Source organism: Schistocerca piceifrons, chromosome 1 (genome assembly GCF_021461385.2).
Source record: "Schistocerca piceifrons isolate TAMUIC-IGC-003096 chromosome 1, iqSchPice1.1, whole genome shotgun sequence".
NCBI lineage: Eukaryota > Metazoa > Arthropoda > Insecta > Orthoptera > Acrididae > Schistocerca > Schistocerca piceifrons.
The window spans coordinates 120,902,763-120,919,219 of NC_060138.1; the positions used below are offsets into that span (position 1 = coordinate 120,902,763).

The 16,457-nt window shown below is 40.7% G+C and overlaps 1 protein-coding gene across 1 annotated transcript in view; it reads left to right on the forward strand.

Annotated features, from left to right (window-relative positions):
- LOC124787216 (KAT8 regulatory NSL complex subunit 1) overlaps nucleotides 1–16,457 on the forward strand; it is a 265,281-nt gene that overhangs the window by 181,051 nt on the left and 67,773 nt on the right. Inside the window, exon 4 of the mRNA XM_047254326.1 lies at nucleotides 7,718–8,160. Within this exon, the coding sequence (XP_047110282.1) occupies nucleotides 7,718–8,160 (443 nt within the window). The remainder of the gene's footprint in view (nucleotides 1–7,717; nucleotides 8,161–16,457) is intronic.

A 16,457-nucleotide genomic window follows, 5' to 3' on the forward strand; every position in this document is an offset into this window, starting at 1 on the left:
CAGCAGACACGTAAGATTATTCCCTTACGTTTCTTCTCCGCCTGTGAGAGATCTATTTATATATAAATATTTCTTCACACCCATTCACCGATGGAACGCAAGAAGAATAGAAACTGTTTTTGTGTGCGTGTGCGTATGGCGCGCAGTTCTATTTAGATGTGGCATTTGTACATATTTGAATTACTTAGAAAAGAAGCTGCTTAAGAAATGAGATTCTACATAGATAACAGCATTAATGAGAACAAACATTGGTTGTGGGCAACAATTCCAGTAAACTGAAAATTTTTGTAGGAAACATTAGTTTTGATCGATCATTGCAAAGCCGCAGGAATATTCTCACGTCATTCAGTTACAGTTTTCATTTGATAGTCACACTGAAAAAAATAATCTAGAAATACAGTAAGTATGAATATACCTGCGATTGTGTAGGCGTAGGAATGAAGGCACTACAGCATCAAATATACTTTTTTTCATTTTCTTTTTTTCGTGGGCATTTCATTGTTCATGGAGTGACTTGGCACAGTGGTTAAGATTGGTTGGTTTGGGGAAGGAGACCAGACAGCGTGGTCATCGGTCTCATCGGATTAGGGAAGGATTGGGAAGGAAGTCGGCCGTGCCCTTTCAGAGGAACCATCCCGGCATTTGCCTGGAGTGATTTAGGGAAATCACGGAAAACCTAAATCAGGATGGCCGGACGCGGGATTGAACCGTCGTCCTCCCGAATGCGAGTCCAGTGTGGCGCAGTGGTTAAGAGATAGAATTACTGTCTATGGACTTGCTCACTTCCCTGTGAAAAGTGCATAACACAATATAGACTATAAAGGATTAGTTGCAGGGTAACGTAAACGTTAGCTTTATATCTCATAACTCCAAACTTTAGTATCAAGTAGATCCACTTTTTGTCCACTACTAGTTTGCCTAAATCGTACTCCTTAGCATATTTGCTTACGTTAAACTTCTGCGAATAAAAAATGTCACATGTATTTTTTCAGGATAGACGAGTAATGTGGCCTGGTCCGAACCACATCACGAATGTGATTGTTCACTTGTCAGTAGTATCCTGCTCCCTGTAAATCAGCGGTATCGCCGAATCTCAAACTTCAGAGAATACATTCCCTTGTAACCATGTAAGCCGCGAGTCGTTCTTCGGTGGCTTTTAGGGTGGTTTTCTGTAGCCAGTCATGTACCATACTTTTTATCAGTGCCATCACTTTTGACATTTTTAGAAATTTGGGCATATTAATGTAGCTGGTTCACTATTTAACAAACCCTTGGGGGGGGGGGGGGGGGGGGGGGGCGGAAGATCGGAACTACTGCCGCAGGATGAAGGAACGGTATGGGGGCAATAATTTTTCACAATCTTGCTCAGTGCTGACGACGCGTACATGGTATCTGCGTCGTGCGGGTCAACTACTATGTGTACGTACGTTATAAGGTTTCATGGAAGCACTTTTTTTACAGAGTCGTTCGTATTTACATGTAATACTTAATGGTATGAAATTAAATTACGCCGGTTCTGTTACAAATATTCAGTGAGTAAGAGAAGAATTACATTTAAGATTCTGTCAGAAAAGTTCCAGCGCAATTTAAAAAAAAAATGTACCTACCAAGTAACGATCCTAGCTCCTATCGAAGTAGTCCCATTGCCAATGTTTCTGAAGGTCTTGGAAGCAAGCAGGAAAATTTCCATCTGCAATACTTCGAAGCTTCTTTGTCACAGGGCGTTGGATGCCTGAGATACCGTCTTGTCACTACCAGAAATAAGAAAAAATCGCAAGGCGAGAGGTTGGGCGAGTATGGCGGATGTCGGATGGCAGTAACAGACTGTTTGTACAGATACTCGTTAACAGATAAAGAGGTATGGGGTCTGCCTTTGTCATGCAGGAAGAACCAGTCCTGAGAATGCCAGAAAAGGTCTTCAAACGTTGCGATAAGCAGCTTAAAAACACAATCATGTAGAAGTCACACATTCAATTTGAACGTAGCATCCTGATCATGGTAGTCAAGAATCAGATCGTTGTAATAAGCACACTCCGATTACAGGCGCAACCTTTCTTTGTATCACTATGCCATTTAACGTAACGTTACAATAACAGTAACAAACGGTTCACTGCATGATTAAGATTTCAGTGCCACATATTGGTACACCACATAATTTGGTAGTAGTTACAAAGCGCCACGAAAACTTCCGAATAACCACCGACATGACCCGATCAAAATATCGCTTGCGTCAAAACAAGATGAATCATTCCCGCCCAAGACAGCGAGGACTAATGATGGGTGGTGAGGGCGGTACAGTCCTACCTTCTTGTGTCCTGCGTACTGTCAGGAACAAACATTCTGTGCTAAATCTTTAAAAATCACAGATTTCGCTTTTATCCATAAGTTATTTCTCAATCATGTTACTTTAAAAACAAAGTAACGTAGAAGAATAATTTTCTTTTATCAGAACTTTTTTTTCCCACTTGTACGTGTATCACCTGAAATGTCCTTGCGTACCACCGCATAGGAACCTCTGATCGAGGGGTTCGCAGTGATAAAGCTCTTCATGCAAAAAATGTCTTCAAGGAGATAAAAATCCGTTGTGTGGCGAAACTGGCAAGGTAAATGAGCTGTAAAACTTTTGCTGCGCATCTTCACTATCCTTTATGTGCACACTATAAGGTTATAGAAGCCCCAGTACGAATCATACGAAACCATTAGTAGATTAGCAAACATGACGGGCGCTGATGATCATGCTGTTTAGCGCCCGAAAACCTCAAACCAAACACGCAGCAAATATGAGAACAAAATACATCAGATCTTAGTCTGTGGCTACTCTTCCAGAACAGTCCTCAGATCTAAATCTGTATTTCGGAACGCGCCAATGAAGCCGTTTCGTCTGCAGTAATGTACGTTCAACTGTGTGGTGCATGTTTTTCTGTGTTCTTGTCTATGACTCTTACAGGGATGTAGGTCTCAGTATTTAACAGTAATCCACGACGTGATACAGAACTCCTCCCCTTTTAGCGTCTGCCACTGGAATTGGCTGAGCATCTCTGTGACACTTTTGCACTTGCTAATGAAACCGCAAAGAAACGCTTTGCTGCTCTTAGGATTGATAGAGGAAATGGAGAAGATCCAATCCGTTTCGGATCCCAGGCTGACGAGCAGAATTCAAGTATTGGTCGTACGATTGCTTTGTAAGCTACCTCCTTTATGGGAGGATTCTTCCAATGAATCTCAGTATAACATATGCCTTACCACCGATTAGTTTTATGTGGTCATTTCACTTAAAATCGCTTGTGCGTATATATCTAGATGATTTATGGTGTGAATGCTTCCATTGATTGTTCTGCATTTGATTGTTCTGTGAATGCTTTCATTGATTGTTATGCAATCGTGTTATCATAAAATAGTGAGTCTTTCTGCCTGTTTATCCGAAGTATGTTTCATTTGTTCATGTTAAGGGTCAATTGTCAATCCCTGCACCAAGTGCCTATCGTCTGCAGGTCTTCCTGTATTTCGCTACTATTTTCTAGCGTTGCTCTGTACACATAGTTATCACACGTGATAAACCCCACAGAACTGCTGAGGCGTTCCACTATGCCATTTACATATATTGTGAAAAACAGTGGTCGGCTGCTTAAGGGATGCCGAAGGTTGGCCGTGTCGTTTTCCACGGAGCCATCCCTGAACTTGTTGTAACAGACTCGGGGTTTGAATTTCCAGAATGCGAGTTAAATCTGCTAATCACTGCGCCGTTACATGAGGTGGCGGGCTGCTGTAACAGGAATGAAGTTGAGTCGGTAACAGAATATGGTGAACTGTTCACAGCTTTACTGTTAACACAGCATAACATACAAGAAGACGAAGTGCTACCAACATATTGCCTTTAGGTGTGGGATCGAAAAACGACCCGACCATACTGCGACTGTTTCAGATAATGTACGTTGCTGATTTAATTATCTCTTATGTTTATCTGTTGTGTTCAATAAATATTGTTTAGTATGCACTGTACTAATAAGTTACAACTTGCCGTGAAAACGTTGTAAAGTCTTTTCGTAAGAAAACAAAGTAACCCATATTGCCACGAATTAACACCATTATACGCAGTTTCAGCTTCGAAACAGTCTGTGTCTAGTACAGTCCACAGTCATACTGAAGTAGCGCTATAGGACTAGTGCGAAAATGTGCAGACATATCAGTACGGTTAGAGACAGAACAAAATCCAGTTAACAAATCATTCAGTACCAGTACAAGTCAATACAACTAACAGAAGCAAAAAAAAAGGCACTAAAAACTGCATTTCTGCAAGCTTTTCGCCTTTACATCTACAGGGCACAGAATTAAGGCAGCGGTAGAACTTATATCCACCTTACTCACACAGTGGACTCACTGAACTTGAATTTGTCTTCTTATCAAGTGTTAAGTAGCGACACACAGATGTAACAAATACTTGAATAAATAGTGTGTTTGAAATTGAAAGCTCGTTATTGAGACTCAGTAATGGTACAAGTCACGCAACAGATCCGAGGCTTATCCAGTGCAAAACCGGCTGTTGTGTGGAGCGCGCGTTCTACCAATGACGTTACGATCCATTTAATTGCTTTTCAGGTGACGATTGAACGATTGTAGCACAGATGTTACTATTTTTTGAGATAAAATAGTGAAGCGGAATGTTTGACCCTTCCTATTTTTAATGAAATATTTGAGCTGAGGGAAAACAAGAGTCTGTGTAAATTATACGATGAATCTTTGTCAGTATTTTCATAGCCAAATGATGAGTGGGAAATAGGCAAAAGGGGTATCCAATTGACCAGCGTGACATCTAGTGCTTCAGTAACTAAAGTGATTGCCGGCCGTAGTGGCCGAGCGGTTCTAGGCGCTACAGTCTGCCATCCTTGAAAGTCTAGATGCGCTACGGTCGCAGGTTCGAATCCTGCCTCGGGCATGGATGTGTATGATGTCCTTAGATTAGTTAGGTTTAAGTAGTTCTAAGTTCTAGGGGACTGATGACCTCAGAAGTTAAGTCCCATAGTGCTCAGAGCCATCTGAACTAAAGTGACTGAGAAAAAGTAATCAGTGATTTGAAGGAAAATTGAATTATTTCGCGAGCGGCTGCTGCTAGCTACGTAAACGAAGTGCCAAAGTTTACATCTTCAAAGCGTAGGTATTTTGTGCATAAAGAGTTGCATCAGGGTGATATTTAAGTCAAAAAGCGTCCTTCAAATAAAGTACTATATTTAGGTCATTTAGAGAACAGAAGAGACAAGGAAGATAAACGATGTGTTAGAAGGATCATGCTTTCTGAACAAAACTTGAAAATAAAAAAAAAGTTTTGGGGAAAAAATAAGCGACCAAATGTGTAGTGAAATGAGTTTTCTGAAGGTAAGAAATAAAATCGGTTAGATACACGTTTGACAATCCTTCGAATGAGGCTTGAAATCGTGTACAGCACATAAGCTACTAATTGAGACTTTTAAGTTCAAGGATATTTGTTTGGTGGATTAAAATTTTAGTGTGTCTGTGGGTAAGCAGACCATGTGGTCTGCCGTTACGTGGCGTCGACGCATTTCTGTTATATATTATCGAATGTCTCAAAAAACTTCCAACAGTTTTCCAGCCGCAAACACTTTTCTTTTTCGGTAGACATTCCAGTATCAAGGAAAGAGAATGGACGTTCGCAATCGGCATATCATTTCCTGTAGATGATTTCGGGCATCATTAAAATGTACGTCAAATGTTTCTCTAATGTTTCGTAAAATGAAAGTGTGAAAAATGCAATTTGCCACGGATGCACCTATGTTAGGAGCTCATACAATGACCAGGAATGCAGGTACATTTGGTGATAGCAGACTTGGTTTTACTGTTATAAATCTCATACAGTCTGAAACATCTAGACTTTCAAGGATGGCAAAGGCGCAACAGTTTCCGCCAGTGCGCAGAACAGAAGTTGCCTGCGCTGTCCTAAAACATGCTGTAAACAGACCCAGATCAGCGAGGACGCTCTACCTACATTGTTCAGTCTCCAAGTGCCACCTGATCTGGCGTGCTGTACTGCTGCCGCGGTCCAACAGGATAATTAAACTATAACGCATTTCGCTTACGATTAGAATATTGCTTTCCCTGTATTGTGTGTGGCTTGTTACATTTGCTTTCTTGTGATCGATATGCCGGTCTTCAGTAATGAAAGAAAACTAGGTATTATTTAATTTCCGACGCATGTCAAAGAAATGCAACCACCGCTGTTAACACGACGCTGAACGCTACGCTCTTACCGTTGTCAGCATCTGCGCACAAGTCTTACGGAAACGGGAAGCTGCGTACGCAGGAAGCGTAGGCATACAACACAACTGAGGTTATGTACGACACATCGCTCACAATTACGGAATAGGCTGAAGTAGTGTGTGGATAACATTGCACATGTGTACGTTTACATCTCTCTCTCTCTCTCTCTCTCTCTCTCTCTCTCTCTCTCTCTCTCTCTCCAAGAACTGTACGGGAATGACTTTGAATCCCGCATTGAATTCTTGAATTCAGTCGGTTTGCACCTAAGCGGTTGAAAGGTAATCCTGAATTCCTAAATGATACGTTGTTTATGGATGAAGCGTCATTCACAAATCATGGTGACGTGAATCTGCGGCACATACGACTTTGGGGTGTCAATGCTGGGTGCGATATCGTTGGTAGCCGTACTGTAGCTCCCTATTTTTATCAGGGAATATTAAACATGCAGCAGTACGCACCCATTACTTAAAGACATTCTAGCCTCTCTTATGGAGGACGTGGAATTGGAAACGCGTCTATCAATGTGGTTCCAGCATGATTTGTGCCCCCGCACACTACGCACGTGTTTCCAGGGAAGTTGTGAATGTAATGTTTCCAAATAGGTGGATGGGACGAGAAGATCCTGTGTTCTTTACAGCCCGGTCCCCCGACTTGACATCATTGAGAATCTGCTCACACATGTCCAGGGAGGTGTCAGGACCGAGCGTCGGAAAGTGACGCCTGTGCTCCGACCCGTTCCTCTAGGAACTACAGATAACTGAGGGTCGTCCGCGTTTTGTAGTTCATTGTAATGACTCGGCAGTGGGAGTCTGTGTTTCTGTTCGTGAAGGTTGTAAATATGTTTGCAAATTTAGGACCTACAGTACTTGTTTCGGAGGAATAAGCAAGACAGACAAAAGAAGAAATATGTAGATCCATAGTACCTGTAAAACAAGACATCTACAGGGAGAGTTCGAACAGTTTCCTCATCTCATGGACGAGACAAAGTTTTATGAATATTTTAAGATGACACAGCGCAACTTCGCCAACTTTTAAAGAAACTAGAACCAAAATTTAGAAAAAGGAAACATTCTAGAGGCTGTCAATTTCACTCAGAGGACACTTGACCCCCTTTTTTTCTTTCTTTTAGGCATATTAAAAAACCAATAAACAGAAGGTGCAGAAAAGAAGTTTGGGGATATCACTTCTGTTTTATTCTTTTAGTGATTGAAAGATTAATGCATAATTTAGTAAAAAGTAAACTTTAATTTCTACAGTCCTAAGAACAACACATCATATACATTTCTTGGAGTTGCGTGTATCGAGTAACGTTCGTAACAGCAAATCTCTCAGATGATGGTGTTGTTGTTAATCATTTTACAAGAGAGATTTTTCCGTCGAACGAGAGTTTTGTACTGAAGCGTGTAATGCGTAGGAAGTAATGGGGCGGCGTTGCGATATGTTTTAGGCAGATCCGCCTGACTAAAGACCCCATGGTGCTGGCTGACGTGCCGTTCTGCGCGGCGGGCGGTGCGGGTCCGCCGCTCGTCGTGAACGGGTACCACGGCGGCGGCGGCGGTGCCGGTGCCGGCGCGGGCAGTGCGTCACTGGCGTCGCAGGGCAAGTCCGAGGAGCAGTGCTGCGCCCGCGTGAGGCCGCTGGCGCGCCAGCCGCAGCCGCAGCTGCCGAAGCGCAAGCTGCTGCACGTGCAGGGCCTGCACGCGGCCAGCAAGCGCGCCTCGCGGCCCGCCACGGTGCGCTGCGCCTGCCGGCCGCCCGCCACGGTGTGCGCGCTTTGCACCGGCCGGCCGGACCCCACGCAGCCGCGGCCGCTGCACGCTCACCTTCCGGCCGCCGAGCGCGCCGCCGCACTCGACCCCGCCTTCCACCCCGTGCTGTCCATGCCGCAGGGTGAGTATGTCTCGGGCTCGGGCAATTTCTGTCCACAAAGCTGCATCATTCGTGGCCGAAAACCCGTTACGAACAAGTTTGCAATTACGAGGGGAGCACGTCGTGGCCGGACGTGGGGAAAAAAATGACAGAGTAAAAAGCAAGTAAACTTAGCGTGCTCTAATTGGAGCGGCTTCCATCCTATCAGCCATAGGTAACTGCAGGCACTTTCATACAAGATATTTCTCTTTAACCCACAACTTTCTCCTCTGTGAAAGAAAGCAACTAGAATTGGTGGCCTAGCGCGATCACGACGGTGCGATTTTAGCGACACCTTACGGTGTGCGCTCATCGAAACGCTGAGACTTACTGTAGGGGCTTTGAATTGAGGCGATAACGTTCCCGGTGTAAAATATTGTTCCGAATTCCACGGGGCAGCCATTCTTATTCTTATTTGACAGATTCCGAACTGTGTAACTTCCTAGGAATTAAACTTACTTATTTTAGTTGTATGTATTTTTTTACTTTTGATTTAAATGTATTGTCTTAAGATCCTATACACAATACCCAATCGAGCCTTTTTGGTTTCTCTGCTCCATCAAATTCAACCTGAAGAAGGAAGTATTAAATTACAGGAAAGTCATTTGTCCTATGTTCAAGAAGCCATTGGATAGTAACTTCACCAAATGGATCTGTTAAACAGCTTATGGGAACACTTGTAACAGAGAGATTAATTTTGGGAATCTGAACGGGAACACCAGGAAAAGCACTTCTCCAAAGTCAAAAGCAGTCTACATGTAACAGGAAAGCCCGCATCTGTCGAGGACACTGTATTGCAATCCGCAATGCCATCTCAAAAGGCTGGACGACAACTAAAAGATGTTTGCAGCCAGTGATGAAGAATCACACTGGTGAAGAGTGACTGTCAGAGCTCGCAGGTGTTCATAGTTCAGTCTAAAAAGTGTCGTGTCTCGCCAGTACAAACCACGTGAGGTGGTGTAGCTCGTGTGTGTGTGTGTGTGTGTGTATGTGTGTGTGTGTGTGTGTGTGTGTGTGTATATATATATATATATATATATATATATATATATATATATATATATATATATATATATATAGCTTGTATTTGATGTATAGCTCAAATAATAGTGGACAGATCATGCAGTAATTTTAGTAGATTAGATTATTTTAAATTATTCTACCATACAGAACACTTTTTCTTCGACTCTCATCTTTTGTAATGTTTCAGAAGAAATTCAGTAATACACTGCTTCCTGTAATTGGTGACACATTAAATAACTGTATCCCTATGAATGTGTAACTGTTTCCGTTTTTTAAGCTTGTAACTTGTATATCAATCATCTGTCTTTGATGTGTGTCATACTGGTGCATAGACTTATGCAGTTCATGGCTGTCTTTGTTTTCCTTGAAATGAAATGCACCAAGCAACTGAAAATAAATGAGAATGCAGTCGTCAGTATTTTGAGCGGCTTAAAAGTAGTCTGTATATAAGTGGTTACTTACTCCAGCAGTGTAGCTAATGCCCTTTTTGTCAGATAAAAATTATTTTCGCCCAAGAGGAATTGCACCATAGGAGCACTGCATGCTGTGTGTGTGTGTGTGTGTGTGTGTGTGTGTGTGAGAGAGAGAGAGAGAGAGAGAGAGAGAGAGAGAGAACATAAAATTTCAGCAGCAGCTTTGAGTCCAACAAGTCATGAGTTTACTTAGCAGATAGGTGACTAGGGCCAATTTTGTGGATAGAGTTGGTGTCAGTTTCCCAAGCTAATTTTGGATCAAGATGAATGCCAAATGCTCAACTGAGGCACAACAATTATCATTGTTACATAGCCTGAAAAGAATATTTACAGTTTTAGAGGGGCTAATTTACAAATAATTTACTCTCAGCCGCAATGCTGTATATTATAATTTTGCACTCTTCTGCCTGACTGTGTCAGCGTTCTTGTCCGCAATGCTGTATATTATAATTTTGCACTCTTCTGCCTGAGTGTGTCAGCGTTCTTGTCAACTATAATAAAGGCAGTGTCATCTGTCATGTGGACTTAATAAGATACCATCATATCGTTCTTGTCAACTATAATAAAGGCAGTGTCATCTGTCATGTGGACTTAATAAGATACCATCATATTGGGTAAATCATTTACATAAATTATGCAAAGCAAAGTTCCAAGCACGAAACCTTGTGGGACACCTCCTGTGACTCACAGTGTGTCAGATTTGTTTTTGTTAAAAATCTACAATTTGCTTTCGTTCACTCAGTTAAGATGTAATCAGGGATAGCACTTCGCCCTCAAAACCATAAAAGTAAAGCTTTTTAAACCCTTTATTTGAGGTAATATTAAAAACCACAAAATCTAGGTTCAGTTTTTTTTATTGTTGATGAAGTATTACTGAAAGGATAGCAAATTATTATATTTCAAAAAACGATAGTCAGTAAATGCATAAAATGCTCAGAGGACTAGCAGGATTATATAGGCAAAACACATTAAGGGACTGAAGTCCCAAAAGAATCATACTGCTAGTGTTATTGCTTCTGGTGATAAAAAAGCAGTCCTTTTTTCATCAATACACAAAAACTGTTACACTCTGAGCACTTTGAATGTGGGTGTAGGTTTCAATTTGTAGATGAGCAGCAAAGTTCACATCTGCCCCTTGAACTGACAAATGTTGCCCAGTGAGATCCTGTATTTTCTAGTCGTTTGGTACTGAAAATGCTGAAGCTTTATCATTTTTGGGCATATTCCCGAATGCAGACTAAAGGGTGGTATGGTTGTGGAATGCAGATACAGATTGAATATTTTCCTTGCCGTATTCCTTCTCTTACTCATTTGTATTTACTGCAGATTCTGCAATTTTTTGTGGAGTACTACCACACACCAAAGACTTTTTGCATTATTATTATGGATCAAATTACTCATCATTTCGTTTTCGCTGTAATTACCACGTTCAAATGGTGTATCAGTCAGTATCATCTGGAAAGTTTACTAAAGGTCTGAAAGCAGGAAAAGTTATAACCATCAATGAAAAGCCACAAAAAATTAGTCTAATTTCGAAATTGTGAAGGCAGTGCACTGGAATTGTCAAGACTGCTAAGTCCCACTCACATTTTACATTATAATTTAATATTACAAGGGTATTGTATTTATATTTTATCAAAAGTAGCATTAGTATGTATAAAGGTAACTAAATAAATTACTACTCACCTCAGTCCATATATGAACATTTTATTTACATAACTTTGCAGAGTTGTTTCACATACCAAACACCCATTTTCAATACAGCTGTTTACATTTCGGGCTGAGGTATTGGCTTCCGAATGGTGTCTGGGCTGTGCATACATCTAGTGTAGGAAGCAGAAACTACATGGAATGGGATGCCTGTCCCCAGAGGTGTAATGGGTTGTCGAGTAACACAGTTCCACACAAAATCTGCCAGATCTCCTCAGTCCCTCCAGTAAATAGATGGTTTATATAATTCGGTGTAAATTTTATTTGGGTCAACGAGTGTGGCATTTACGAAAGTTTGAATGTAGAGAAACTGTTCAGTAGTTACTGGGCCGTGGATTATCTCGTTTTTTATGTAGTGCATGACCACTGTCATTTTTAAACATGCTGGTGGGAAAATGGCCACTATAATCTGTTCATCATAAAAATAAACCTTGTATTCTTCCGCGTTTGCAGGATCCTAATTGGATTTTCGTTGCACGTGGGACTGCAGCCAAGCTGTCTAGAGTACTGTCAAGTTCGATAATAAGAGTACTTTTGTGCTATGCGTTACTTGCACATAGACTCAGCAATAATACGGGACAACAGCTTTACCATCACATTTAACTTGGACAGCACTGGCCGGTCAGCTGGTACAGCTAGCCTGCAGTGACGTGGCCAGCTGCAGTTCACACGTAGAAAGAGACGGGCATAGGAGCAATACAGCTTCGAATGTCATTTAATTTTTATGCATAATGAAAAAATACACTGAAAATCTACCACAATATGCTCCTTAGACGACTAGACGAAAACGGCAACACATTGTCGTTTTTAGCTAACGTACTATTGTAATTAAAAACAAGAATTATGAAAATTCCTGACTTAACCACAGGATAATTTTTCTGTGTAAGCTGTGTGTAATGTAAGAGAGTATTCTAGGATTTCACCGTATAGTTAAATATTGAAGCCACTAAAGGTATTACTTACAGTCAGTTTGTCTGTCTCCTTCCTTGTCCGAATCCGCGAAATACATTTCAGTTCTGGAAGTGTCACCTGCTACGTTGACGAGCCTATCAACAACTGAATCCACGAAGCCAACCAGGCACAGCACGTTTTCTCTTCCTTTTATGACGAGCCGTTCTATATCCTACCAATGTTTGGCAGTGATGTGTGGAAAATTTGCGTGCATTAGTTCCATTATGTTTGGCAGCTTAACAGTCTTATTATTTCTCGGGCCAAATCCCGCAGCTCGGCTCCAAATCAGTTCTGTTGGGTTCATATTGTAGTGGTGCAGTAGCAAATGTAGAAATGTAACACTTGTGTGATGTAATCGATGCTCTGAAAATTATTGTTTTTCATGTTTCTAAGATACTTATCTATCTCTGAGGTTTAAAACGATGGACATAGCCAAATAAAAGGGATTTGGTTTTTTATTTTAGCCTTAAAAATTAAATTGTTTTATTAAACAACTTTTATGAACAGTAATCATAAAACATCGATAATGAAGAATATCTATTTGAAACAGGAATTTCACATCCAATATGGAATTAGAAACAAGAAGATGTGCATTATTAATAAAAAATGATGAGTTTCATAATTACGAGATGTAGGTACTTCAAATTTGAAGTAATTTAGTTAAAATAACACACGTAGAGTTAAAAACTATTAGATGGTTTTTATTAAACTGAAGGGCGTAACAGAACAACTGAACAAAAACGCCTGTTTTACTCTTTGATGGTACAGCACTTAACGCAAGTCACACAGAGAATCATTAAAATTGCAATCTTAACACCCTTCCTCAATTCAATGATTTTACATTTAACGCTAACAAAAATTAAAACAAACCCAACAAACTCCTCAAAAGCAATAGAGCTGGTAAGCCTTTGGTAAAAGTATCTGCAATCTGGTCCTTCGAACATACATGCTCGGCCGTGATGATCCTGTAGTGGTGAAGTTGACGCACAAAATTATATTGAACATTGACGTGTCTCAACCGTCAATGTTCCCATGTTTTCAGTAACCGTATACAGGACTGATTATCCTCAAATATACGAATTGGTAGCTGGAGTGGAATTTGAATATCGTCCAGCAAATATTTCACCCAGAGTAACTGAGCTGCAGCTGTCGCCAGAGGCTACATATTCTGCATCTGTAGAAGACAAAGCAACACTAGTCTGTTTTTTTTTTTTTTTGTTGCCCAACAGACGGTGTTTCCAAAACATTTTAATAGATAACCAGAGGTAGATCTTGCGCCTTCTTTTCTATGCCAGTTTGAATCAGCATAGGTCAGAAGAACCTCTTCATTCCCCTTTTGATAATGTAGTCTCATATTGACAGTTTCTTTGATATATCTCAAAACTCTTAAGATTTTCCAGGGTTGTACTGATGGATTGTTTTGGTATCTGCTCAAGAAGTTGACCACAGCACACGAATCAGGTCTTGTTGCTGTCATTTCGTACATCAAACATCCAATCAACTCTGCAGGGCTTATCGATCATTTTTCCCTTGTTGATTTCCAGTATAACTTCCATAGGCGTCTTGACCTGATTACAATCTTGCATGTTGAATTGCTGTAGCAAATTCTTCAAATATGATGTTTGGCTCAGATACATTTCCCCCTTGTTCATAGAAATCTCGATTCCCAAGTATGATTGTGGCTCTCCCAGTTCCTTTATTTTGAACTTCTCCTTTAACCTAAATTTCACTCTGTCCATTTCCTCTCTATTATTTCCTGTCATCAACATAGAGCACAGTGTAAATGACAACTTCCTTTAAAATCATATAGGAAAGACATTAACTGCTTCTGACTGATTGAATTGTATAGACTTAAGAAAGGTATGAATAGAGTGATTCCATGATAGTGGTGCTTGCTTTAAGCTGTATAAAGATTTCTGTAACCTGCAAAGCAAACCAGTTCTGTCTTGCAGTTCTTATGGAATACCCACTCCTTCAGGAATAGTCATGTATATTTCCTCCTTGAGTAATCCATGAAGAAAAGCGTTGCCAACATCAAATTGTTCCAGAACCAGTCCTAGTTAGATTGCAATAATTCTGACAGTTGCAAGTCGAGCCACTGGTGCATATGTTTCATTGTAGTCAGATCCCCTTTCCTGTGAACATCCTTGTGCCACAAGTCTAGCTGTGTGTCTTATGGTATTCCATCCGTGTCCTTTTTTAATTTCAACACCCACTTAACTGCCAATGGTCTTCCTTCTAGGTTGTAATTTAACAAAGATCCAAGTTTTGTTTTCCTTTATAGATTCAGTTTCATCCTGTACAGCTTTATACCAGTGTTCCTTATCTTCACGATTTTCAATTTCCGTGTAACTTTTTGGTACATCAAACACAAATGAATCAGCATTGAGTGCAAGAACAGCATAGTCTCTCTGATATTTGGGGGTTCCTCTTCCTGGCAGAACATCAAACAGTTTTCTTTTCTGATAAATGTTCAGCTTCCTCTTCATCATGGGTCAGTTCTGGTATGGGAATTCTTTCATGGGCCCAATCAGTTGGTTTGGTATCTTCTTCGACAATGTCTTCATCATCATCCTTCTTGGATGATTCCTGTACAGATTCTGGGATCCAATCCTCAGCTGGTTTACTTCCAAAGTCAAATCTTACTTCATAGAAAACAATGTTCCTTCCTGTGACTATTTTTCCTTCCTCTGGACACCAAAGCCTGTAGCAATTAGGACAGTAACCAGTGAAATAGCATGTTAAGGACTTGCCCTCAAATTTCCCTATTCTCAATTCCTTTGATACCAGTAGATAAGCAATACATCCAAACACTCACAGCTTATTCAAATTAGACTTCTCGTTATACCACAAAGCTGCAGGCACCTTTCCTTCCAAACCCACTGTAGAACTTCTATTAAGCAGGTACACGGCAGTACGAACAGCTTCTGATCAGAACATTTTATCTAATTTACACTGGAGTATCATAAAATGAGCTTTCTCCATAATAGTTCTGTTCATTCGCTCTGAAACACCATTTTGCTGAGGCATCTATCTGATTGTAAACTCAAACTGTATTCCTTGTTCTTCAAAAAACTTTCAATTCATTTGACATGTATTCACGACCACTGTCACAGAGCAATCTGCTAATCTTACAGTTGAAATGAGCTGTAGCCATGGCATGAAACATCTTCAGATAACGGGTTACCTCTGACTTCGATTCCAGTGCATAAACCACAGTGAAATGTGTAAAGCGGTCGACGAACGTGAGCACATACTTCTTTCCGTCGAAGGATTCTGGTGCAGTTGTCCCACACGGATCACTGTGGATCAGCTGAAGATGTCTGGTGGCACGTTTCCTATTGTGATCGTATGGCAGCTATGATTGTTTTCCTTCGACACAATTTGAACATTGTTCCGTGGGGATTGTTGAAGTGAAGTGTCCAGTTCCATACCATCAACTTATGACTGGAGGCGTCTAATGTTACCATAACTCAAATGGCCTAATCTGGTATGCCACAGTTCCGCATTAGTTGCAGTTGAAGCAGCTGACAAGGCTTTTCGTTGCAAAAAATTTAGAACATATTACTGAGATTCATACCTATAAGCTGAGTGGTCAGGGACTGAGTGTTGTGTTGTCCTAATCATCATTATTTCATCCCCATCGACGCGCAAGTCGCCGAAGTGGCGTCAAATCGAAAGACTTGCACCAGGCGAACGGTCTAGTCACACGGCATTTTTTATTTGCAATGGCAACAGTTTCTTTTCCTTTTTTAATTAAACCTTGAGCCATTTCAAACGTGATACTGAAACCATTATTTCCAGTTTTTTAACTGACAGCAAATTATAATTAAGATCAGGCACAGATGAAACATCTTTAATCGTTATCTGATTTTCCTTTCCTTTTACCACACTAGTGACCTTAATTTCTTCTTTTACTTTAGCCTCAAGAAAAATGCCTGACTTAGCTACTCTGACTTTAATTGGCTATTCCGGTTTCCTTAAATTAGTGAGAGGTATCTTATTGTTAATCAGATGTTCCTTGCCCCATAGTCCAAGAACCATTGTTGTTCGTTGACTGACCTTCATTTGATGCTTAAAAACAAAACCCATCTTCCTCTTTGACGTTAGCTACGGCCACAG